The sequence below is a fragment of the Sinocyclocheilus grahami genome, unplaced genomic scaffold (genome assembly GCF_001515645.1).
Source record: "Sinocyclocheilus grahami isolate Dianchi unplaced genomic scaffold, SAMN03320097.WGS_v1.1 scaffold270.1, whole genome shotgun sequence".
NCBI lineage: Eukaryota > Metazoa > Chordata > Actinopteri > Cypriniformes > Cyprinidae > Sinocyclocheilus > Sinocyclocheilus grahami.
In genome coordinates this window covers 1,515,536-1,542,489 of record NW_015505449.1, presented here as the reverse complement: position 1 = coordinate 1,542,489, position 26,954 = coordinate 1,515,536, and the positions used below count along the sequence as shown (strand labels likewise).

The 26,954-nt window shown below is 37.9% G+C and overlaps 1 protein-coding gene across 3 annotated transcripts in view; it reads left to right on the top strand.

Annotated features, from left to right (window-relative positions):
- The window catches only part of LOC107599675 (DNA repair-scaffolding protein-like), a 56,373-nt gene that overhangs the window by 20,407 nt on the left and 9,012 nt on the right, over window positions 1-26,954 (top strand). For all 3 annotated transcript variants that reach the window (XR_001610687.1, XR_001610688.1, XM_016291335.1), the window contains exons 9-11: window positions 9,177-9,387; window positions 12,159-12,370; window positions 23,569-23,727. Coding sequence is in view for 1 of the 3 variants with exons in the window: in XM_016291335.1 (XP_016146821.1) it covers window positions 9,177-9,387; window positions 12,159-12,370; window positions 23,569-23,727 (582 nt within the window). In the remaining 2 variants the exon portion in view is untranslated. The remainder of the gene's footprint in view (window positions 1-9,176; window positions 9,388-12,158; window positions 12,371-23,568; window positions 23,728-26,954) is intronic.

Genomic DNA, 26,954 nt, shown 5'->3' with positions numbered 1-26,954 from the left:
GCTTGGAACCCCAACCGAGGTGGTACTAAAAAAGTACCAGGTACCAGGTACTGTACCCAGTGGAAAACCCCCAAAAAGTGAACCGTACCGAGCCGTACCGTGCCGTGCCATGCAGTGGAAAAGCGCCACAAGTGTATAATTGGAACAGTTCATTGTTGGAGCTGAGCTGAATGAGAGAGAGAGAGAGAGATGCATAGCGTGTGTAGAGCAGGGAGACGCAAGGAACAGTATTAAGAACCGCTGCTTTAGAACGATCACTCGTATTGCACAGCGTTGACGCACATTTTCCTATATCTTCTGTGGTAATTTGTGATGAATCACTGGTAAGCCGCAGGTTGGCATGAACAGTCTTGCCGTGTGCAGCCGTGTGTTTTGCACAGAGCTGATAAGAGCGAGAGGCCTGCAGGGCTGGAGGTGAGAGGGACAGACGAGCCAGTCTCTATCTGTGGGAGGACCACAGATCTGTCTAAACTGTAGAGGCCAGGACTCGCTGGAAGCCAAAGCCCCTCCCCTCTTGCTCTCCCCCGTATCGCCCCCATGTAGCGTCGCTCCCACGTCATTCCTCAGCTCCAGGGAATGGCCTGCATACCTCTTCCTGGCAGCTCTGAGCTCATTTCCAGCAAGCCAGGAAAAAACATTGCTGGATCCTTTTTCTTCCCTCGCCTTTTTGCTTCACTGGGTTTTTTTTGTTTTTTTGAGGAGCGTTAGGCAGCGGATCACAATAACTGTGACAGAGGCCAGAGGGCTGAATAGAAAACACATGCGGCACAGTGTGTTGCTGGCACAGTTTCTCCTCTTGTCTCATTTTCTCTTTCTTTCTCTCCCCCTGCGGAGTGTTTGCTTTAAGGGCAGGCATAGTTGACCCTGGAAAATCCAAGAGTTCATTTTACCCTGGAAAGTCCATGGAATTAACTCCAAATCGGCCCCCTTAGTTTGCAGCAGAGAACACGGGCAGCAGATAATAACACTTTACATGTCATCAAATATATTTAAAAGCATGTGGGTAGGTGATAAATGTAGACAAGGAATTTTTTGGTGTCAAAATACATGAAGCATTTTGAAAAGGTTTTGACGATTTGCAGTCACTTGTTTGGTTTTTGCAATTCTTTAAAATAGTCATGCAGTGTGACACAGGGTTGGGCAAAATTCCAAAGTTAAGAATTTACTTCCTTTCAGTACATCAGGTGGAATTTTAATTGCTTCAGCCACTCCTCACAGGAAGTAAATTAAAGAGTCAGATATTCAGATATTTAAAATAGTAAAAAATAAAAAAAATCTAGTACAAATTTCTAGGTTATATTTCAAACAGCTTATAAAACCTTTTAACTTTATGAACTTCTTTAAACTATCAGACAAGGTTTTTCAAACCATCATTCAAAACTAATGACAAACCATTGTTTTCTAGTAAAAAATTACACTTATGAAGTTCAATTCAGATTAAAACTCTAACATTTTATTCAAATTCAAGAACTGAATAACTGATGAACCTTGAAAGTTTCAGAATTTCCATGAACCACCAATTTGATCTTAGTGCAGATGTTTATGAATGAATGAATGAATTTGTCATTGTATGCACCCAGTGGTACAGAACAACGAAATAGTGTTAGCAGCTCTTTAAGACAGCAGATAACAAGTAGAGAACAAGAAGTAATAAAGTTCTGCTTTGTAAAAAAACTGTTCTTAAATCTGGTTGTGCGAGCATAAATGGCTTTATGACGCCTGCCAGATGGCAGCAGTACAAAGAGGTGATGACCAGGATGTGTGAAGTCCTTGCAGATGTTAGTTGCCTTTCTGAGACACCATGTTCTGTATGTGTCCCGACGATCCTTTGTGCTCTGGAGACAACACGCTGAAGCAGCCTGCTGTCCGGTGCAGTGCAGCTGAGATACCACGTTGAGATGCAGTATGTTATGATGCTCTCTATGGAGCAGCGGTAAAATGTTGCCAGCAGTTCTTGTGGCAGTCCAGCGTTTTGCATTGTTCTCTGGAAATACAACTGCAGCTGTGCCTTTTTTACTTGTGCAGTGGTGTTAGTGGTCCAGGTAAGGTCCTCTGTGATGTGAACCCCTAGAAAACAGATGCTGGGAACCCTCTCCACCCTCTCTCCACTGATGAAGACCGGAGCATAATTCCGATTCTGAGATCTCCTCAAGTCAACGATGAGCTCCGTGGTCTTGCCAGTATTCAGAGACAGGTTGTTCCTCAAACATCAGTCCTCTAGGTTCTGTATCTCCGCTCTATAGGCTGACTCGTCATTGTCTGTGATCAGCCAGCTAAAGTCGTGTCATCTGCAAACTTTACCATGGTGATTTGGTGTCAGATGCAGGAACACAGTCGTGGGTGAAGAGGGAGTACAGGATGGGACTGAGCACACACCCCTGTGGTGTACCTGTGCTCAGAGTGATAGTGGAGGATGTGTAGGGGCCCAGTCTCACTGCCGGTGGGCACTCTGCCCGGAAATCTTGTATCCAGTTGCAGAGCAGTGGGCTCAGGCCTAGCTGGTGGAGTTTTGTGGTCAGTTTGCAGGGGATGACAGTGTTGAATGCAGAGCTATAGTCCATGACGTGTTCTGTCTCTCCAGGTGATTCAGAGCAGTGTGAAGAGCCAGGGTAATGGCTTCCTCTGTGGACCTGTTTTGCTCTGTATGCAAACTGATATGGGTCGAGTGAGGCTGGTATGGAGTCTTTAAGTCTCACACTTTGGAGTGCAAGAGGACGAATCTTTCTAAACATTTTATCGCTATTGGAGTGAGGGCCATTGGTCAATAGTTGTCCAGAGAAGTGATGTTCATTTTCTTCAGCACTGGCACAATGATGGCTGATTTTAGATACTTGGGGACTGATGCCGGAGACAATGACAGATTGAAGATGTCAGTGAAATCTCCAACAAGTTGTTCAGCACAGTCCCTGAGTCCTGGAACACCGACTGGGCCCGCAGCTTTGTGCGGATTTACTCTCCGGCCGCCACATGCGATGTACATCACAAATGCTCAGTGTCCGAAGCTGATCATCCTCTGTGGCTTGGATTGTGACCGTTGTCAGGTTGTCTCTGTTCTCAAACCGAGCAAAGAAATTGACAGTTTGGGTTTCTAAATATCCTTTTTAACCTGACTTTCTTGTTATCCATCGAATTTGGTTAGTTTGTATGTACCAAGTGATAGAGGTATTTGCACTCAATTTTTGCAGTTTGATCGGATGCATGGCTGTTAACAACGACAACAAAAGATATGGGAAATATTTTCATCTCCAAGTTAATAACATGTTAATAACATTAAAAAAATATATTTTGCATATATAGTTTCGGTTTATTATTTGGTGGCAGCATATTAGTATATTGTTAATGGTAAGTATATTATTAATATCAGTATATTATTAATGGTGGCATTTGAGAACCACTTGCCATACATTAAAGTCTGAGTCAAAAATTGACAGTCATGTAAACTGCTTTGGATTATGTTCACCATACTGCCTGTATTGGAGTGTTTCTGATGACCAACTCCCTTGCACATAAACACACAACCACACACACACACACACACACACTGTTCCCAGCTTCTTCACGGTTCAGCTATAAAGGAAATACCTGTCATCACTAGGTAGTGATTACACCTGTGCCGCACCCTCACCTGTTTGTGTCAGCTCTGACGTCAGCACACTCTTGCGTTTGTTCTCAGACTTCCTGCTCACATCCACCAGAAATGCATTCACACGTATATCACGATCGTGATGTGATTCTGTGTGCATTGAGCTTAACAAATCTCTGCTAAGGCTTTATTTTCCTGTGCACCTGATCACTAAGACTTTGCTTTGTATTGTATATGTATATGATTTCTGATAAAAAAAATTATTTTTTTGTATGCAGGAACTTAAAGGAATAGGCCACACACACACACACACACACACTGTTCCCAGCTTCTTCACGGTTCAGCTATAAAGGAAATACCTGTCATCACTAGGTAGTGATTACACCTGTGCCGCACCCTCACCTGTTTGTGTCAGCTCTGACGTCAGCACACTCTTGCGTTTGTTCTCAGACTTCCTGCTCACATCCACCAGAAATGCATTCACACGTATATCACGATCGCGATGTGATTCTGTGTGCATTGAGCTTAACAAATCTCTGCTAAGGCTTTATTTTCCTGTGCACCTGATCACTAAGACTTTGCTTTGTATTTTTATATGTATATGATTTCTGATAAAAAAAAATATTTTTTTGTATGCAGGAACTTAAAGGAATAGGCCTACTTATTTCTTATTTTCTTATTAGTAGTAGTATGATTAGTATCTCATTTTTATAAAAATTCTTGTAATTTATTAAAAAATGGTTTATAATATTAAAATGTTTAATTATTAAATGTATAATTATAATTAAATATATGATTTCAAAATTATTAAATTATATTAAATTCAAATTATTCATTTAAATTTAATTTGAATGATTTACAATAAAAATATTTATTAATCATTTATCTACATCTTAGAATAATAAAGTCATCAAAACTATTGTAAGTATGAGAAGTATGTAGAGGCAAAAAAAAATGTCATTATATATAAAAATGTGTGTTTTTGTGTGTGTATAATATATACTGTATATACAGTGGGTACGGAAAGTATTCAGACCCCCATAACATTTTCACTCTTTGTTATATTGCAGCCATTTGCTAAAATCATTCAAGTTAAGTTTTTTTCCTCATTAATGTACACACAGCACCCCATATTGACAGAAAAACACAGAATTGTTGACATTTTTGCAGATTTATTAAAAAAGAAAAACTGAAATATCACAGCAAAGGGTCTGAATACTTAGGACCATGTGATATTTCAGTTTTTCTTTTTTAATAAATCTGCAAAAATGTCAACAATTCTGTGTTTTTCTGTCAATATGGGGTGCTGTGTGTACATTAATGAGGAAAAAAACTGAACTTAAATGATTTTAGCAAATGGCTGCAATATAACAAAGAGTGAAAAATTTAAAGGGGTCTGAATACTTTCCGTACCCACTGTATATATATATATTAAAAACACTAAATATAACTTAAAAACATAAATATTTTATTTAAAAAATAAGATATTAAAAAAAGAATAACAAGTTGACAGGATATGAAAAATAGCCACAAAAAAAAGGCCCAGCATATATGGGAATGCCTTCAAGATTTTTGGAAAAGCATCCCATGATGCACCTCATGAATTCGTTTGAAATATAAGATGTGATGCTTCCATTAGTGTTAGTATTTCATAGTTTTGATTACTTTATTATTCTAAAATGTAGATAAATTATACAATCAAATTAAATTATAATGATAAAATATAAAAATTTAAATTATAAGTAATTGTATCAATTCTAATATTACTTACAATATTATTAGTTATTGCACACAGTAAAAATACTTTCTCGTTTCTAGACTTAATGGCCAACAAGAAAATCAACATTTATATATATATATATATATATATTTATATATATATATATTATCTTGATTTTTTGACCTGTCACTGTTTGATTGTAAAAGACTGGAATTTTCTATCCTATTCTTCTCAGTTTGACAGCATGTTGAGAAAAGCGCTTGTTTGCACTAGGGTGGAGAGGACCTCCCCCTCTCCTGTGTAAACTTGCCTTTGCTGGCTGCCCTGGAGCTGTGCGCTGTTGGCTGAAGTTCACTAGGTTCAGTGTGATTACTCGTCTCTGCTGGCACCTGTTCAATTCTCTCTCAGGGCAGGATGATTTGAATGCTGACGTACGTGTTACGTCTCATGACATGAGCTCTGCAGGCCCCGGCTTGTAGTGGAGCGGAGGCCTCCGTTTATTGAAGACATGTTTGTTTAGAACAGATCTGTGACAAATTACCCTATACACTCAGCGCAAAGATTGATCAGGCTATTTGCAACCTACTTCTGAAGCCCTGGGAATGGTACATTCTCATGCATCCATGACAGTGCTTTTAAACCAACGTGCAGATGTTTTCATAGAAATACACATGTCATTTGCAGGCTTTTGTCCCCATGTGCTTCATATCAATAACTAGTTGTAAACACTTTCCTGCACATGCTTCTGTGAGTACTGCCTAATAGTGTAGATATTTCCAGTTATAATAATGAAACCGATCATAGCTGTAGGGCTGCATAGTCAGAATGAAACTGAAAATTGCAAAATGGCTTAGTGCGATTTAATCAAATAAATGCATGCATTAGGGTTAGGGTTTTTTTACAGTGAAGTGTGGCACTTTGTTCTCATCCTTCGGTTTTCAGTGTCTCAGAGCGGCTAGGTTCACAGTAAATGCTGCTCCACATGAACTCAATCTCTGCATCTGCTCTGAGTTTTAGTCTCTTTAACATGCATTTGGGAACAAAATGTGCCAACTATCTTCCTATACTTGTAATAAGAAGCACTTATCAACAAAAAAGAAGGGCTCACTGCAGTTTTCTGTCAACATAATTGACAGTTCAATGATTGAATGTTCTTGAAAATAAAGAAATGAAGTCATAAGCCATAAATGTTAGCATTGTAATTTTATGGTTGTAATAAAATAATATAATAAAAATAATAAATTGTTTTTAAACACTCTATTTTTATTTTACAGTGAAATATTACAATAGCAGTAATACATTTCTTATTTTGGCTTTAGTAATTTTATATTTTTATTTAGTTTTTTTTTATTTGTTTTATTATTTATTTCTTTTAAGTTTTTTGTATTTTTATTGTTTTTTTATTAGTAGTAATAATTATAATAAATTATTGTTATTTTTTGTGTGTGTGTGTGTTTTATTATAGTATTATTTTCATTTTATGGTTGTAATATAAAATACAATTATTATTGTTTAATTATTAAAATAAATTAAAAACTCTATTTTTTTTGACCTGTCACTGTTTGATTGTAAAAGACTGGAATTTTCTATCCTATTCTTCTCAGTTTGACAGCATGTTGAGAAAAGCGCTTGTTTGCACTAGGGTGGAGAGGACCTCCCCCTCTCCTGTGTAAACTTGCCTTTGCTGGCTGCCCTGGAGCTGTGCGCTGTTGGCTGAAGTTCACTAGGTTCAGTGTGATTACTCGTCTCTGCTGGCACCTGTTCAATTCTCTCTCAGGGCAGGATGATTTGAATGCTGACGTACGTGTTACGTCTCATGACATGCGCTCTGCAGGCCCCGGCTTGTAGTGGAGCGGAGGCCTCCGTTTATTGAAGACATGTTTGTTTTGAACAGATCTGTGACAAATTACCCTATACACTCAGCGCAAAGATTGATCAGGCTATTTGCAACCTACTTCTGAAGCCCTGGGAATGGTACATTCTCATGCATCCATGACAGTGCTTTTAAACCAACGTGCAGATGTTTTCATAGAAATACACATGTCATTTGCAGGCTTTTGTCCCCATGTGCTTCATATCAATAACTAGTTGTAAACACTTTCCTGCACATGCTTCTGTGAGTACTGCCTAATAGTGTAGATATTTCCAGTTATAATAATGAAACCGATCATAGCTGTAGGGCTGCATAGTCAGAATGAAACTGAAAATTGCAAAATGGCTTAGTGCGATTTAATCAAATAAATGCATGCATTAGGGTTAGGGTTTTTTTACAGTGAAGTGTGGCACTTTGTTCTCATCCTTCGGTTTTCAGTGTCTCAGAGCGGCTAGGTTCACAGTAAATGCTGCTCCACATGAACTCAATCTCTGCATCTGCTCTGAGTTTTAGTCTCTTTAACATGCATTTGGGAACAAAATGTGCCAACTATCTTCCTATACTTGTAATAAGAAGCACTTATCAACAAAAAAGAAGGGCTCACTGCAGTTTTCTGTCAACATAATTGACAGTTCAATGATTGAATGTTCTTGAAAATAAAGAAATGAAGTCATAAGCCATAAATGTTAGCATTGTAATTTTATGGTTGTAATAAAATAATATAATAAAAATAATAAATTGTTTTTAAACACTCTATTTTTATTTTACAGTGAAATATTACAATAGCAGTAATACATTTCTTATTTTGGCTTTAGTAATTTTATATTTTTATTTAGTTTTTTTTTATTTGTTTTATTATTTATTTCTTTTAAGTTTTTTGTATTTTTATTGTTTTTTTATTAGTAGTAATAATTATAATAAATTATTGTTATTTTTTGTGTGTGTGTGTGTTTTATTATAGTATTATTTTCATTTTATGGTTGTAATATAAAATACAATTATTATTGTTTAATTATTAAAATAAATTAAAAACTCTATTTTTTTAATCTTACAGTGAAAAATTAAAATTGGAATATTTCCTTTTTTGGTTTATTTAGTATTTTTAGTATTTTTATTTAGTATATATATATTTTTTAGTTTTTAATGTATTATTATTATAATTATTATTTTATCCGCCATTCTAATTTATAATCACTCATTTTTGGCCAAATTGTGCAGCCCTATAACACGCACAGCAAACCTGGATTTTTTCTAAATTGCAATCACAAATTTATCAGAAAAATTGCAGTTAATTTTTTCCCCCTCAAATTGTGCATCTCTAGCTTTTTGCCTGGTAGGCTTAAACTTATCTAATTTCGCCATCAGCATGAAATCTGGTCCACTTTGCAGCTGATTTGTATCTGTTTGAAAAGAAAAAAAGATGAATGGTGCTTCAGGAGGAGCCATGTTTAGATACCACTCTGCATTGAATCATAAATTCACATCTTTCTTTTGGCAAACAACATCTAACACTTGTTTTGTGTGCTTGTTCTTGCTCTGTTACTAAGACACACCAAGGCAAACCATTATCACAAGAGCGCAGCTTGTTTCACAGTCGATCTGTTAGATGCCAAGTACAAAATAATAATGTCGACTTGAATTCAGCGTTTTGATATAAACATGTTTTCAGACTGCCTGCATCTTTGTTGATCAGTCAATCACTAACAGTTGTTTTCCACCCAGAGAGGGAGGGCCTTGAGCGTTCATGTGTACCTGAGGATATTTTGAGACTCTTTTATGTGTGTGAGAAGTGTGGAGGTGGTTGTGCTTGGTGAGATTGCTGTCAATCTATTAACGTAGACAAAAATCAATGCAGTTGAGTTTTATGAATGTTTTTAAAGTGTCAAGCTGTCATAAAAACCATAATTTGGCATTTCCAAAAGGTTTGATGTTTTTACACTGTAACTATTTTCCAAAAACAACACATTACAACCATCAGACCTGTATTTTTGTCTCTCTAGGCAGAATCTGGTTGTGGAGGGTGAACGCTATCCCATAATTCTCAACACCCACTTCAGTCAGAATGTCTGCGAAGAGACTAAGCCAGATAACGGAGGCGGTCCGAGAGCCGCGGTCGCTGTGGAGAAATGCAGACCTCCGCCATTAACCAGGAGCCTGTGGAGGTCAGGGACGAGCCAAGTGTCAACCGAGACATCCATTCCCTGTAAACAGGTTCGTCAGCTGTCCTCTCTCATGTGATCACGGGAAGGAAACGGAGATTCCCAGAAGTGTGACGGTCTATGTTAGATTTCGAATTCGGCCACACATAAAAATGTGTGAAAGTGCCATTGGAATGGAGACAGCTGCCGTTTCCTGTGTGACACTCATGAGCGCAAATGATTTATGAGGGATGTTTTTATGCATAAATATTTGCTTTAGTGTGAAAGCGAAGCCAAATTTTCCTGTTCGACAAGACCCTGGCGTAACAAATTATTTTTATAAAAAACATTTGATAAATGAGGCTTTGCGCTTTCCCTCTGTTATTGTACTACTCAAAATAAGCAGTGCAGTTTTGTCCATACAGAGTCTGTGTTGGGTGTAAACACATAAAGTGTTAGCCACAGTTTTCAAAATACAGAGTAACTATCATCTGCTACTCTGAGATCTTTTTGAGGTCTTATCAAAAATGTGAGCATACAAACAAAACGCAAAGGGAAATTCCACCTAAAATGTATATTTTATTTTGTCATAATTTACTTACCGTTATCTTGTGTTTTTGTCGATAGAATAAAAGTCTGTGGGCTGCAATGTTGTGTGGTTTCCTATTTGAATATAGTTTAAAATATAATTTATTCCTGTGATCAAAGCTGTATTTTCAGCATCATTACTCCAGTCTTCAGTGTCACATGATTCAGAAATCATTCTAATATGCCACATTCTAATTTCTTGATGCTCAAGAAACATTTGTTATTATCAATGTTTAAAACAGTGCTGCCTAATATTTTTGTGGGAACCTTGATTTTTCTCCCCCAAGATTCTTTTTTGAGTAGAAAGTTCAAAAGAACAGCATTTATTTGAAATCTTTTGTAACATTATAAATGTCCTAACTGTCACTTTTGATCAATTTAATTCATACTTGCTGAATAAAAGTATAAATTTCTTAAAAATAAATCTTAATAAACTTTTGAACAGTAGTGTAAATGTTTTTTAGTTAAATTCCACTCGTTAGCTGCTAAGAGTGTTGTGATTTAGTGGTTAAGGCTGTTTGGTTTGGTCCTTCAAGGGCCATCACTGACTACGTTTACATGGACATCAGTAATCTAATTATTTACCTTATTCTAAATAAGCCAATCTTATGATTATGGTGTTTACATGAGTTGCTTTTAGAATATTCCTTTTGGAAAATGTTGTGATCTGAGACTGTTTTGTGATCTGAGACTGTTCTGAGACTGAGATTGTTCTGAATTCACAGTTTCTACCACAAGTAAAGCCAAGTGCTAAGCCATCACTGACTACGTTTACATGGACATCAGTAATCTAATTATTTACCTTATTCTAAATAAGCCAATCTTATGATTATGGTGTTTACATGAGTTGCTTTTAGAATATTCCTTTCATGTTCCCGTTTTACATGTTATAGTACATAGTTCGGTTAATGGCCCACGTCATTACGTCCCACGTGACGCCATCCGACGTCCCCTCCGGAATTTCACGTATAAACATAGGTTGTCTTCGTGATGATGCCATGTACAGTTTTGGGTGTTTCATTTTTAATTTTATGAAAGCTTCAAGTGCAGATAATTATTTGTACATGCATACAGACGACGGCGGGTGTTGAAGCTCTTTTATTTGCCGTCAAACGGTTGAGCACTGCCGTGTGTGTATCCTGTCGCAAAATGTGGCGAAAAGTCCTACACGACGGTAATAATGTTATTAAAGGGATAGTTCACCCAAAAAATAAAATTTTATGTTTATCTGCTTACCCCCAGGGCATCCAAGATGTAGGTGACTTTGTTTCTTCAGTAGAACACAAACGAAGATTTTTAACACAAACCATTGCAGTCGGTCAGTCTTATAATGGAGGTGGATGAGACTCACGCCTTTGAGAGTAAAAAAAAAAACACACAAACAAAACCAAATTAAACCCTGCTCACGCAAAGAAAGAAGGCGTAACTTTTATTCTCGCTGTTGTATTGTTGTTGCCGCCGCCATGTCGTGAGGGCGCTGTGTGTTTCGTTGTGAAAGCGAAACTACTTTGTTTGGCCTTCCAAAAGAGGACGATATCTGCTTCGTCATGCCTAGAGCTGATCCGTGCTGGTCGCTGAGGAAATACTTCAACTTCGTGCTGTGGATCGCCGGATCGACTTTCACTGTGGAGTCCAGCCCGGGATCGTCACATGTGGTGGCCGCAGGCATCACAATATGGCAAGGGGCGTAACATTTCCGTCACACGCTTGAGGAATTCGGCAAATCACAACGCACTGGATAGCTGGCCAATCAGAGCACACCTCGCTTTTTCAGACCGATAAGCTTTGTAAAAATTGACGCGTTTCAGAAAGGCGGGGCATAGAGGAGAAACAATAATGTACAGTATGTGGAAAATAATGTGTTTTTTGAACCTTAAACCGCATAAACATTATTACACCAAATACACAAAATAATGTTCTTTTTAGCAGCATCATATGACCCCTTTAATTCGATTTCTGTTTACTTCGATTATGACTTTCGGTATGACCGGATTAAGGTAATCAAAAATCTCTGTTTACATGGTAGATTCTTAATCAGAGTATTGCCTTAATCATAATGTCTTAATGTAAACGTACTGAATGAGAGAAACGGTAAACCATTCATTTTCTGTAAGAGTTGCCGATTTGAGGTGACAGGTGACACTGACTTAATAAATTGGTGGTGGTGGTCATATTGTGTAAAAGTCATAAAAACAATTTCTACTGGTGTGGTTTGGAAAAAATAAAATGCCAATGTTTCCATTTTTCCATCCTCAGGTTGGTGAGTTGAACAGACGAGGAGTTCGGAAGTCTCTGCTGGACGCAGTGGAGGATTGTGGGTCGTCGGGCTCTCAGAGCGGTCCTGTTGAGGTGGTCGTTCAGAGGGTCTACTGCATACCCATCACCCAGTCCCTTCACAGAGCTTCTCTCCAGCACAGAGCACTGGACAGACCTCCATCAGAATCAGCACCACCGCAACACATCGACAGGTACTGGACCTCTGTTTCATTTCTCTGGTTTGAATAACATTGTTACATTGGAGAAAAAAAACGGAAAAGTCCTGTATACTGTTGCAGCTTGCAAATATTTTCTAAAACAAACAAACACACATAAAAAACTGTTTTGGTCAAAGATCTTCTAAAATTCTTGAAGAAATGTGTGTTGTTTAATAAATATATTTAAATAAATGTATACACTACTGTTCAAAAGTTTGGGGTTGGTAGGTCTCTTCTGCTCACCTTGGCTGCATTTATTTGATTGCATTTGTAAAAACAGTAATATTGCAAAATATTATTGCAATTAAATTTTTTTCATTTTTTTTTCTATTTTAATATAATGTAATTCATTCCAACAGCATTTATTTGAAATATAAATATTTTTAACATTATAAATGTCTTAACTCTCACTTCTAATCAATTTCTTTTCTTTAAAAAATACTTTCTGACCCCAAACTTTTGAACAGTAGTGAGTACATGCACACAATATGCATTATATATTTTTCGGTTCCTTCTTTTTTAAAATTCAAGTTTATTTGTAAGCGTATAGCTCTTTTTTTCACAATACATATCAAAGCATTTCAAAGCAGCTTTACATACTATCATTTTAATACTTTAAAACGTGCTTTTTTTTTTGCATTTTCCACTTTGTAACCGTTAGCAGTACAGAGGCTTGAGCTCTATGTAAATAAATACAACGTGCAGTTTATCAGCAACTCTCCTTATCCAGTAACCTGCCAAACTAGTTTAACAATCCAGATACCAGTTAGATCTCAACCTTTACTCTAATTTGCTTCTAATAAAATATATGTGAATTGATTGGGAATGTACTTGAGGTTATAGTTAAATACAATAATAGGTATGACAGATCCAAATCACACAGAATAAACATCAGTAGTTCTAGAATGTGCTTCGTCAGTCTGAGACGGTGCATCTTTGTACGTATTTTACGAGATGTGTTGTGTGTTTGCGGTATACTTAGGCCATTGTCTGTTCTGAACCCCACTGTTAAAGCTCCAAGAGGTCAGTCTCCTCATGGAATGATAAATGGTGAGAGAGAGCAACTTTGCTCCATATTCTGTCAATGACTAACCAAACAACCCCTCCCAGTACACAGAGTCCTCTCTCTATCTCTCTATATTTCTTTCTCTGCCTCACGCAGTTCTCTCGGCCATATGGTAAAACTCTACAAACATCTCTAATTGAGCCCAGCAGTGTCAGTGATCCATAGCCACATGCTTCTCAGAAAAAAGGAAATAAAGGACAGAAAGTAAGAGTGAGAATGTGCCTTGTAAGAAAAAAAATGTTCAAAATATGGCCCTAAACCAAGAGCGTAAATTAAATCTTTTGAAAACTTCCATGTTTACCTGTGCAAGTCACAGCCATGACCCAAGAGCGGTTGCCAGGGTGTTGCTATGCAGTCGCTGTAGTGATTGTTTTTTTGTTTGTTTTTTGCACAGGTGTTGTTTGTTGCTTTGCTGTTAAAAGTGTTATATGGGTGTTGCTATTCAGTTGTTATAGTGCTCTGTTTTTTGTAGCACGTTGCTGTGCAGTTGCTATGGTGTTTTGAGTGGTTTAAGTATGTTGTTAAGGTGTTTTGAAAGTTGTTTTACACGTTGCAAAGGTGTTTTGAGAGTTTTTTGCATGTTGCTAAAGTGTTGAGATTTATTTTGTACGTTGCTGTTTTGAGAGATTTTTTCCCCCTGTTGCTAAGGTCTTGCCAGTTTTTTTACATGTTGCTAAGGTGTTTTGAGTGATTTTAGCATGTTGCTGTGCAACTTAAAATGTGTTTTGAGAATTTTTTGTATGTTGTTAAAGTGTTGAGTTTTTTTTTTTTGCACGTTGCTATGCAGTTGCTAAGGTGCTTTAAAGGTGCAATAGGTGATTGCCTTCAGAAACATTTTTTGTTATGCTGGTTTCTTCAATTCCCGATAGCAATCATTAAGTTAAGTGGTCTAAATGTATTTATCTGTATTTATATATTCTGTGGAAGGTGTAGGACCAAGAAATGTTCGTCCAATCAAAATGTTCGGTCCGAGTGTTTTAATTAGCTTTCCTACCTGCCTGTCAACGTATGTATTAGCATACCTCTGTGCACCCGCCTTGCGCAGACAGGATACGTCATCAGCGCGTTCACGCATACTGTGCAGACAGCGCGAGAATGGCAGACAAACATCAACAGCCCAATCTTCCTTCATGGTACTGTAGTACTTTTAAAGTTTTCTCACCGGTGAATGACACATGATGTAGCCCAGCGGTTCCCAATTCCAGTCCTCGCGCCGCCCGCTCTGCATATTTTGCATGTCTCGCTTAGTTAACACACCCGATTCAGATAACCAGCTCGTTAGAAGTGAGCTGCGTGCATGAACTGTGTTCCAATCGATATGATCCCTACACCGTGTTCATTGCTCCCTCCTCCCTGAGCAGGGGAAATCCGTTGACGTTTACTTCACTTTGGAACATGGGCTGGAATTGGGAACTGCTGATGTAGCCTATTGTAGTAATGTTGTCTCTGGTATTCTGATCTGTAAGCGTATATGCGTTCAGGGGGCGTGGCTTTGGACGGCGATTGCAAGGAGGGTGGGACGTTGGCTTTCAGTGCTATCAGGCTAAAGTTAGCATTTTCCAAGATCTCCTACTGCACCTTTAAGTGGCTGTTAGTATGTAATTATGCAGTTGCTAAGGTCTGGTTTTAACGCTTTAACTTGCTATGCAGTTGCTAAGGTGTTTTCAATCATTTTAGCATGTTACTATGCAGTTGCTTAGTTGTTACTTGTTACAAGTGTGCTGCACATTTCTGAAAAGTGAAGCCAAAATATTTTGTTCACCCCCTGGTGGCTGACCGCCCTCTCCATGTCAACGAACAGTATGTAAGCCAGACTAGATGGTTTCTGTCCTTTTAGGTAGTTCTTATCACTCTGATGTATGTTCAAGTGGTAGGTTTTCTTTATTTTGCTTTTAGTTGTCATGATTGGGTGCTTGCGATTGGGTCTGCGGGAGTTTGGGCAAGACTTTGATACCGCAGCTCCAGCTCATGAATGCTACTGCTCAGACTCAGGCTCCAAATGAACCATTATTGCGCTGACTCTGGCTCTAAATGAACCACTACTTCGCGGATTCGGGCTCCAAATGAATCACTACTGTGCAGACTTGGACTCCAAAAGATTCACTACTACGTGGACTCTGGCTCCAAATGAATCACTACTGCTCGGGCTCCAAATGAATCACTACTGCTCAGACTCAGGCTCCAAATTAATCACTACTGCGCGAACTCTGGCTCCAAATAAATCACTACTGTGTGGACTCGGGCTCCAAATTAATCACTACTGTGCAGACTCTGACTCCAAAAGATTCACTACTGTACAGACTCAGGCTCCAAAAGATTCACTACTGCACAGACTCGGGCTCCAAATGAATCACTACTGCTCAGACTCAGGCTCCAAATTAATCACTACTGCGCGAACTCTGGCTCCAAATAAATCACTACTGTGTGGACTCGGGCTCCAAATTAATCACTACTGTGCAGACTCTGACTCCAAAAGATTCACTACTGTACAGACTCAGGCTCCAAAAGATTCACTACTGCACAGACTCGGGCTCCAAATGAATCACTACTGCGCAGACTCAGACATGGGGGACATTTTAGCTTCACATTTCTACAGTGGAAGAAAGCAGAGACACGGAGACACATCTTTTTTTTAAGTCTATGCTTGTTACTAATGCTGGGTACACACCACAAGATAATGGGGCTGATTTTGGGCCGATTTCTCCCCTTCCGACAATCCTAGGTAATGTCCCGATTATCTTGGTGGTTCTAAAGATTATCTTATCAGATTTTCCTGTGGTGTGAGGTGTGTTAAGAGTGACTGAATATGCTTGGAAGAACATCGGAGGCGCCCCGATCGCGAATCATAAATATTCAACATGTTGAATATTTACAATCAGAAATCCTGATGTGTGGGGGAACATCGCGGCACACCACACACTATAGGAGCAAAACGGTTAAATCTAGGATTTTTTGTCCTCATGTTTGTGGTCTCTCACATTTTGAAGATCTTATAAGATTTTAAAAATATTTTAGTGTGTACCCAGCATTACTGTGCTGTTGCTAGGTGGTTACTTTCTGGCCCAATTTGAAAGAACTCTCTCCAAAGTTTCTGTTCTTCAATGTTTCAGTTTTCAATTTTATTAGATTTTTTTGCCTGTTCTATCATCACCAGGAGAAAATGAGTTGTTTGATAATTTGAATTCTTTTTAAACTGAATCCATCAATTTAAATGGAAATGCTGTGTATCAATGACATACAGAGAAAGTGTAATGGTTAGTGAGAGTTAGTTGAGAACATTCATCTTTTTCTTCAACAAATGGTCATGTAGGCATCTGTTGACTAATGAGAATATTAAGCAGGTTCAGCTGTTCCTTCATAAATAAAATTAATTATATTCCTACTTGATTTCAAAGTGACACATGGGGGTGTGCGATATTGACAAAAAAAAATAAAAAACAATGTTTTTGCTGAGTGTGTTTTTAAAACTGCCAGTAGGTGGTGACAAGTGCCTGACTTAATGAGTGATTCATTAAATCGTTCATTCAAACAGTTTGTTAAAAATGACATTTAGAAATGATGCAAGTGATTGTCTTTATGAATGGATAATTGAATTACTGACTCAAATGATTCATTCAAAAACAGAATCGTTCAGGAACGAAACGCCGCAGTGTTTCTCTGAGATACACAAATGTTCCACTCCAGCTTTTTGTTGAACTATTTTCATTGGTGAAACAGAAAAAAAATACAATATTGTGTCTAAAATGTAACTCACTCAATATTAACTTTGTTGTTGTTGTTGTTGTACTGTTAAAGGGGTCATATGATGCTTTTTTAAAGATCATTATTTTGTGTATTTGGTGTAACAGAATATGTTGACATGCTTTAATGTTCAAAAAACACATTATTTTTCAAATACTGTACATTATTGTAGGTCCTCTATGCCCCACCTCTCTCAAACGCTAAGTCCCTCCTTCCGACAAGCGCAGTCTGCTCTGATTGGCCAGCTGACCCAGTGCATTGTGATTGGCCGAACACCGCAAGCACTCGTCGGAAATGTAACGCCCTTACCATAATTGCAAGCTTCATCTTTCAAAATAAATTTAAAGACAGAGCCCGAAAGGGGAACAGAGTCGCGTGACAGACACAGTGATGAATGTGTTTGCAGTACACAAGCCACGTTTAAGATAGCTGACTCCACTGTGATGTGTCTCTCTCTCTCGCTCTTGCTCTCGCTCACGCACATGCACACGCACACGCACACGCACACACACACACACACACACACGATATGCAAAACTCAGCATTTGAACAGTCAATAGCAAATACTTAAACTAATAACAAAACAGTAGCTGATTCAGAAGCGCCAGATTGTCATAGTAAAGTCAGAATTACCTCCTCTCCTAGGTTCATGAAACGGTCGTCCATAAAATGCATTGCTGTTCTGTTGTAAGTAATCTTAAAGATTCCTAAATGCATCTACTTTCGGAAGGCCAAATAAAGTGCTTTTGCTTTCGCCTAGAAACACACAGCGTCTCCCTGACATGCTGCTTCAACACTAACTGCGGTTACTGAAACCACGCCTTCTTTCTTTGCGTGCACATTTGGGCGACATTATGCAAATATTTCCACATAGTGAGGTAGATATGTGGGGGAGTGTTAGAACGAGCCGTTTTAGGGGGGCGTGGCAGAGTCTTAACTTTGATCAAGAATATCTCTTTGGTTTTGAGACTTTAGTCTTTGCAACTTCAGGGATCTTATCTATGCACAATCAGCTTGTAACACTCCAAAGAGAAAGGAAAACTTGAAATCGCATCATATGACCCCTTTAAGTAAAATCAATTTCACATTCACGATCACACTTACATGCTGATATTCAGGAGAATGGCACTCTTGCTTGTTGTACTATTACTAAACTATGTGATGTCTTATAAATATAAATGACAAAAACCCATACAGGGACATTTTTGCTCTTATAACATGAATTATATGAGCATTCTAACTGCTTTCTAATAGGCTTCATCACGCAGTGAATGCTTTTGGACTCCTAAGGCACGACACTTTCTGCCCCCTTAAAAAGAATCTTATGCATTCCTATTCGTCAGATGTTCAATCTGAGTTTTTTCTGTGTAGGTGCCTTTGGGGTCAGTGGTTTTTTTATTAAACCGTTCAATCGGACAATCAGAAACCACATCTGTTTCTGCTTTCACTGCATTGTCAGTGTCAGTATGTGCAGGTTTTAATTACAGACATGCTGCATGAATTCAGCAAGATTGAAATCATTTCCACAGGTTAAGTGTCCACGTTCTCCTGCCTTATACGCTTCCTGTTCTCTCCAGCGTTCTGAGACACGTTGTTTTGTTTTCAAAAAATGCACGTGGTGCTGTGTTGATTAAGTGTGATGGAAAAAGAGTAATTTGACTGTCGGTAACCAGATTCCCGTCAGACGCTACAGCATGCTGTAAACACTGAAGCTCAGGGAGAGCAGACACTATGGAATGGAGTGTGTTGACGGGGGAAACACTGACTGGACCAAAGCTGGTGCTGACAAAGTTGGAGCCAACACATACACACAATGCACAACATTTTTAGCAGACCCCAGCACATGACTAGCTGCCATTCGCAGCCTCATGTGCTTCCTGTGTCAATCACTCCATTTTTTTTCTCTCGTAAATTCTCTTTCTCATAAAGCAGTCTCATGATGATCTGACCAATATTGTATCGTCAATCCAAGACCAAGACGTTTTATGTGCAGGTATCAAATGTCTCATATGCAGAACCAGTTTTAATTATTGATTTATGTTTTTCAAACTATAATAAACAAACAATACAAAGAGAAAAATATATACTTTTATTATGATTGTTGTTGTTATTGTTAATAAATAACAATCAAATACAAAAATAATGAATTAAAAATAACAATAAAATATTAAAATAATAATAGTTGTTATTGTTACGTTTTATTATTACATATTATTTTGTTGTCATTTTTAGTAGTAATAGAGGTAGATTTTTTTTCTGTCTGTAATCTAATGCTTATTTACTAGTGTCAAAAAGGAAAATCAAATATTGTTTTGCGATCTGAATTGCAAATTGGTTTAATCTTTGTTTTGGGTTGTGTCTAGCTGTTAAGCCCAAAATGTTACTCAAGAATGAATAGCTGTTACATAACAGATGAGTAATTTATGTAAACAGTACATTAAGTTAGTTACTTTTAACACTGTTGTGAATATACAGTGAGATAATGGTGTTCGCTATATACTGTAGCTTAGTTGGTGGCACATGGTGCATAAATGCGCTTATACACTTTAACATAGTCATACACACATCTTATGTTCAAATGCAGCATCAGTTGATTATACAAACAAACCCATTATTGTTTCCTCATGATTTGATTTGTCTTGGCCAAAGTTTTCCGAAGAAGTGAAATAACATTGACTTGTGTGTTTTTGTTTTCAGAACTATAAAATATCTCCTCCTGCGTGTTTTGTTGGCCCAGTATGAATCAGATTGGGTCAGCTGACTGTGATCAGTTCAACTTCTGCACCCTCTCTATTTTTTTTATCTAAATGATTTAGTTGTTGCTAGGACAATCATCACTATTTCTAGTGATCTATACTAACATCTGAGCCATATCATGGGGTGATGCTCTTTTGACTTGGACTAGTAAGTAACCACCCAAAAACCCCTTACGATCCCATAGCATCACCCTGAACAGATCGTCTCTCTTTAATTTGAGACTTTTTGAAGAAAATACTGCACATTTGTTTATTTGCTCTACCAAGAAGGTGGTTTATATTTTTACTTGTACTTTTCTACTTTTCTGTTACCTTAATGTTCAGTCTTTCCCAAACTAATTTGTGAAGCTAAATTGTGAGCTTTAATATATTCATATTTATTTGTTTGCCTGGTGACAGCAGTAAAAAGCAGTGTTATTTTAGTATTATTTTATTTAGGTATATATATATATAGCTTTTAATTGATTTTTATTTCAGTTTTGTCATTTTATTGAGTAACATTTCTAAAGTTTTTTACGTTTTTCATCTAATATTTATGTTTTTATTTAGTTTCAGCTTTATTACAAAAATGATTTGAAAAGGTTAAGTTTTAGTTAAAAAAAACACTGGTAAAAAGGACGTATTGTTTATGTTCAAGCTGTCTTGGCTCTGTTTCTAAGTTCACTACACACATGCTTAAAATCAGATTACAAGCATATGCTTGAAATCCATGTTTATACCCTCCAACATGCAGCTTAGATGTTGACAATATTTTTTTCATGTGTGTGCTTCAACTAGACCACCTCTCTCATTACAACTTCTCATTACGTCCTGCCCTTTTTTTCTTAGTTTTTTCCCCCTCTAGTTTTTGTGGCCAGTTTCCAGACAATAATTAGCATTTAACTTTGGGTCCAAGAAGATATGTTGTTCCAGTAAAAACTCAGAGCAGTATAAACAGGCTGAAGAAGTTCTCTGTGCTCAGACAGGAGGGGTTGTATGTTTTCTAGAAGAAGTAGAACACAATGTGCTTTACGTGTCGGATTACAGCCCTGTTTATCAAAAGTTCTGCTCCCATTGGCCAGAGCCGTGCCGAAAGGAATCCCGCCCACTGTGCCTCAGCCAATCAGCTGCCAGAGAAGTTTTAGTGCATGTGCGAAGGAAACGGAGTGGGAGTGGGGTACCTACATCGAGTAGGCTTGTGTGAAATGTGTGTGTATGTGGGTGTTTGGACAAGCTCAATGGATCGCAGTTCCTGGAAGCGCCTCCAAGTTGCTGCGAATTCCTGCGAATGCTCACAATAACAGATTCCTGAAAGTGGCTAGTGACTGTGGCTGACCAATGACAGAGACCCGGTGGGGGCATTGGCCCCCAGTCCGGCTCCGTTGGAGGAAGTGCCTGAAATGGATCGGAGAGGAATAAAGAAGGGGGTTGTTTATGTCAACCTGGCCATACCACAAAATGCTACTGCCCAGTTACCCCTCCTGTTCTCCGGTTTCATAGACACACGGGTCTAAACAAGCTTCAGTGTTCACAACCGCACTCACTTAACCCCAGTGTTCTTTAGCAGCGCTACAACAGGGTAACAACAGGTCAGGATGATTCCAGATACGCCAGTCATGGTTTATTAAAAGTCATCTCATATCGCGCCATCATCGTTTACTTGCTTTTTTTGAAAATCTATTTTGAAAGCAGATTTTCTTTTGGACATGCTTAGACTTTTTATTAATTATTTTTTCACTTAATATTTGGCAATATGAGCTAAATGATGACTTCACTGTTTCCTACAGAGCTGCTTGATAGATGAATTGAATTAATTCCATAATTGATGAAATTCACAGATATTAAACTCAAACTGACTCAAACTCAAACAAAAAATTTACTATTGTCCTCTTTTTAGAGCTGCTTTACAGCAGAATTGAATTTTGTCTGCATCATTGAAATGTATGATATGTATCATTCATCATTGATATCCTGTTTAACACTGTAAAGCTACTTTGACACAATCTGTATTGTATAAAGCATTATATAAATAAAGGTGATTTGACTTTTAAACATGAAACATCAGTTTTATTATCCTAATCTGACTCGAGTTGAGTTGAACACAATATCTTGCATAGACAAAGTGCTTTTTGGACGGTATAAATGTTAAATGACTAAATAGCAAATTGGAGATCGTTGGAAAATTGAAACTGATTCCTATTCATTCTTTGAAAACAACTGAATGTAAACCGAAAGAAACTTCAGAGAGTCTTGTTTTCTGTCAGCTCCGTGTGATATGTGAATCAGCACATCTTCTTGCCACCTTTAGCAAAAGATGAGATAAATAGATAGAAATTGATGGGAAAATTGAAACTGATTTATATCTGATAAGAAGTTTGAGAGTCAGCTCTGCATATGAACACATAACTAAATGTCTGTGATGCCTTTTGCGACAAAAGGTGAGATAAATAGACCGAAATAGTAGATAAGAAAACTGCAATTCAGTATGCAGATATTGTAATGACATCACTTAGATTTCAAATAGCGATAAAAAATAAATACACAAAAAATTTTTTTAATATTGTGTTTTCCCATGTCATGTGACCATTAACTGACATCAGAAAACTGTGAACGTACAAGTGTTGTTAAATGATTGAAATATTAACATCAAATCTCAGGGAGCACTTCAAGTCAATTTTTTCAGCTGACAAAAAGTTTGTGAGTCTCTGTTCTAAACATTCCACTGAACACTGTTTGTTAATAGTCTGCACAGTAACTGGTTTGAGCTGAATTAGTTGCAGAAAATGTGGAGAAGAAAACGAATGAAAGTAGATTATTTCAGGAATATCAATGCAGTTCTGCCTTGCAAGCACTTTTTTAACTAAACAACACGTCTTCAAATCAGTGTGAAGAATGTACAAATCAACTGTGTTTATTTTTGTATTCCACTATAGTTATCTCTACTGTGCAATCAAATCACTGTCTCGCATGTGAATATATATTTAAATACCAGCCTGTTTGTTTAGTCCTGTGGTTTACTGGCTCCAAAAAAGTCACCAGTTTCTGTGAACTGACTATCTGTAGAGACTATTAATACCTGCAAAAAAGATCATTTTGAGTATAGAAACACCGCCGTGTGACCACTGCAAGTCAGGCCATAGATCAAGTTATTAGTAAGTCCCTGTCTGGTGCCAAAGTCAACATTTAATCAGTAGACGGTATCTGTATCTATGTGAGTGATTGTTGTTGGGATGAAGCTTCCCTCTTCATCAGAGACTCACCTTTGCAGGTCTTAATTTTGGGCCGTTTTTTTATGAATACAGTTTGTCGTGAAGAGTTTGTCAAAATAAATTCAAATGCTTGTTGGATTTTTAGAAACATCATCACAACTTCAGTCTTTCTCTACCACTCTCTTTCTTACCACTTTAATTTCAATTTAGCGTGCTTTATTATTGCCATGGTAAAAATGCTAAACTTTTGTATGGCAAAAGCAATGAGAAATTGTGCAAGATAAGTAAAATAACAGTAGGGCATTGCAAATGGAGTAAACAATTAATATTAAAATTCAAAACAAAATATCAGTAGTGCAAAGCAAAATAAGTAGCGAATAATTTACTACAGGTTGTTGAATGGTTGAATATGAGTGTTTTCCCTCTCTTTCTCTTTCTCAGGCTGTGCGTTCTCGTTCAGGATGGTTACGGGATGTTTGGTGAGGTTCTTCTGCACTGTGTGTCCACAGAATCAGAGATCCAGCAGAGCTTTGAGCAGCTGGAGGGCTGTGTGTGTCTCCTCCAGGCCCTGAGAGTCGTCCAGCGTCTCACGCACGACAAGTGAGTCTGATATAATCACATGACACTAAAAACACCCTGCTGATCTGAAAAATATAATTTTAAAGCTTTTCATGAGTATTATTTGAAGACTTTTAAGAAAAACACAACCAAACTGATTTCCTTTTTTTTTTATCATATCATATCATATATTATTTACATTAAATCATTTAGTAGATGCTTTTATCCAAAGCAATCAAACCAACAAAAGAGTAACAATATATTTTATATATATTATAAAACAACTTAAATGCCTCAAATCAGTATATACAGGTGCATCACACAGACTGAAGTCGTTTAAGTCTTTGGTTCTTTTAATTGGGATGATTTTGGCTCACATTTAACAAAAACCCACCAATTCAGTATCTCAACAAATTAGAATACTTCATAAGACCAATAAAAAACCATTTTTAGTGAATTGTTGGCCTTCTGGAAAGTATGTTCATTTACTGTACATGCACTCAATACTTGGTAGGGGCTCCTTTTGCATGAATTACTGCCTCAATTCGGCGTGGCATGGAGACAATCAGCCTGTGGCACTGCTCAGGTGTAATGGAAGCCCAGGTTGCTTTGACAGTGGCCTTCAGGTCATCTGCATTGTTGGGTCTGGTGTCTCTCATCTTCCTCTTGACAATATCCCATAGATTCTCTATGTCTATGTGGTTCAGGTCAGGCGAGTTTGCTGGCCAATAAAGCACAGTAACACCATGATCATTGAACCAGCTTTTGGTACCTTTGGCAGTGTGGGCAGGTGCCAAGTCCTGCTGGAAAATGAAATCAGCATCTCCATAAAGCTTGTCAGCAGAAGGAAGCATGAAGTGCTCTAAAATTTCCTGGTAGATGGTAGCGTTGACTGTGGACTTCAGAAAACTCAAACTGCACCCTGTTTTCTGCACTAATTGTGAATAATTAGTGAACCTTACTGCACTCCATTGAACTCAAAGTTAATATGAGCTCCTGTTCCCACCCTCTCCGGCTCAGATTAGCAGCTCACCGTGTCAGTGTATCTGCTCACTCAAGGTTGTCTGCGTGGTCACTGCTTTAACATTTGTGTTGTTTAAGTTAAAGATGGCACGTGATGGGAAATTCTGGTGACACGTTACCACAGATATGAACATGAGCCATGTAAACGGATACCCAAGATTCCTTTCAACATGCACTGCTTATTTGGAATCAACGGCCATCTATATGGTGAGATTAGGGTTAGGGCACTTAAAGGTGGGGTAAGCGATTTCTGGTAGCCAATATTGACATTTGAAATCACCAAAACAAACACGCCCCTACCCTAAAAGGGTCTCGCCCCTATTTTGATAGCCACACATGCGTACGCAAGCCAGGCAACGATTAGTTCTGTGAAACAAAGCAAAACCAATGTTACACCGTGTCTACACTGGACACGAGTGGCGTGGCGCGACGAAATACTATGGAACTCATTATAATCAGTGATGCTGTCTACACCATAGATATATATATATATACATATCTATGGTCTACACTGGATGTGGCGCGGCACGACACGACAAATCCCCGACAGAAAACTGCTGCTGCGTTCTGTTCATGACGTATTGACACAAATTTCGAATGATTTTCAATGGTCGCTCTGTCGCGTCGTGTACTAGACAGACTTTAGCTGTTGCGACGCAGACACGGTGGTACTCACCTATCGAGAAGAAGCAAAGCAACCTCGGCGTCCCATCGCAGGCCTTCCGCTCCTTGAGTTCTCTCCAGCACTGGAAAGCTGATCCGATATTTACACTGGTCCTACTTCTTTCCTTAAGCCTTCTTTTGTTCCGCAGACATTTTCCTCTTTTGTTCATCTCTATCTTTCTGTCGCACAGCTTGGCTAATGTCCGTCCTGTGCTGTGCACTGAACGCTCTCTCCTCCACATCATGAGTAGACACGCCCCTTACTGCTGATTGGCTCCGAGTTTGTTTTGCTAGTCGGCCCAAATCAGTTTGCACGACACGACAAATCCTCGACAGAAAACTGCTGCTGCGTTTTATTCATGACGTATTGACACAAATTTCGAATGATTTTCAATGGTCGCTCTGTCGCGTCGTGTACTAGACAGACTTTAGCTGTTGCGACGCAGACACGGTGGTACTCACCTATCGAGAAGAAGCAAAGCAACCTCGGCGTCCCATCGCAGGCCTTCCGCTCCTTGAGTTCTCTCCAGCACTGGAAAGCTGATCCGATATTTACACTGGTCCTACTTCTTTCCTTAAGCCTTCTTTTGTTCCGCAGACATTTTCCTCTTTTGTTCATCTCTATCTTTCTGTCGCACAGCTTGGCTAATGTCCGTCCTGTGCTGTGCACTGAACGCTCTCTCCTCCACATCATGAGTAGACACGCCCCTTACTGCTGATTGGCTCCAAGTTTGTTTTGCTAGTCGGCCCAAATCAGTTTTCTAAAGCGTTTTTGAAAAATCACTTACCCCACCTTTAAGGAAATCTATCATCTATCACCTATCATCATTTACTTGCCCTTATGTATTTCAGAACTTTGTGTTTTATTTCAATGGAACTCAAAAAGAGATGTCTAGCAGAATGTTCATGTTACTCTTTTCCATAGAATGAAAGTGAATGGGGACTGGGACTGTCAAGCTCCAAAAAGAAAAAAAACTAAGAACATAAAACATGTCCTCTAAAGCCATATGATTGCTTTATGTGAAGAAAAATTTGAGTTTTAAATAGTTATATTATTTGCTAATAATATTCCCAAATTCCCAAATGTTAACAGTGAAGGGGAAGATTTTCAGTAAACAACATCTTTAATTCTAGTCACATAATCCTAGTGAATGGTTGCAGAGCACTTGAAATTTAGTGCACAAGTCATTTGGACTGCTTTTATCATGCTTTTTTATTTTTTTGAGCATAACAGTCACAGTCCCCAATTTCCACTTTTATTGTATGGAAGAGCAGCCTGAACTTTCTGACTAATATCTCCTTTTGTCTTCCGTGGTTGTAACTCATTTGGAACTTGTGTTATTTTATTATCATTTATATGTTATTATAGTTTTATTCATGTTTATTACATTTTATTTTATTTTATGTTTAGTATAATAATTTTAGTTTAATGTTTTGTCATTTTAAACTTCATCAGTTCGGTTTAATTTATTTTATTTTTTGTTTTAGTTCACGTTTAGTTTTTATTTATTACCAGTTAGTAAATTTAGTTAAACTTAGTAGCTGTCCATTTGTTTAATCTAATATTTAAATATACATCTTAA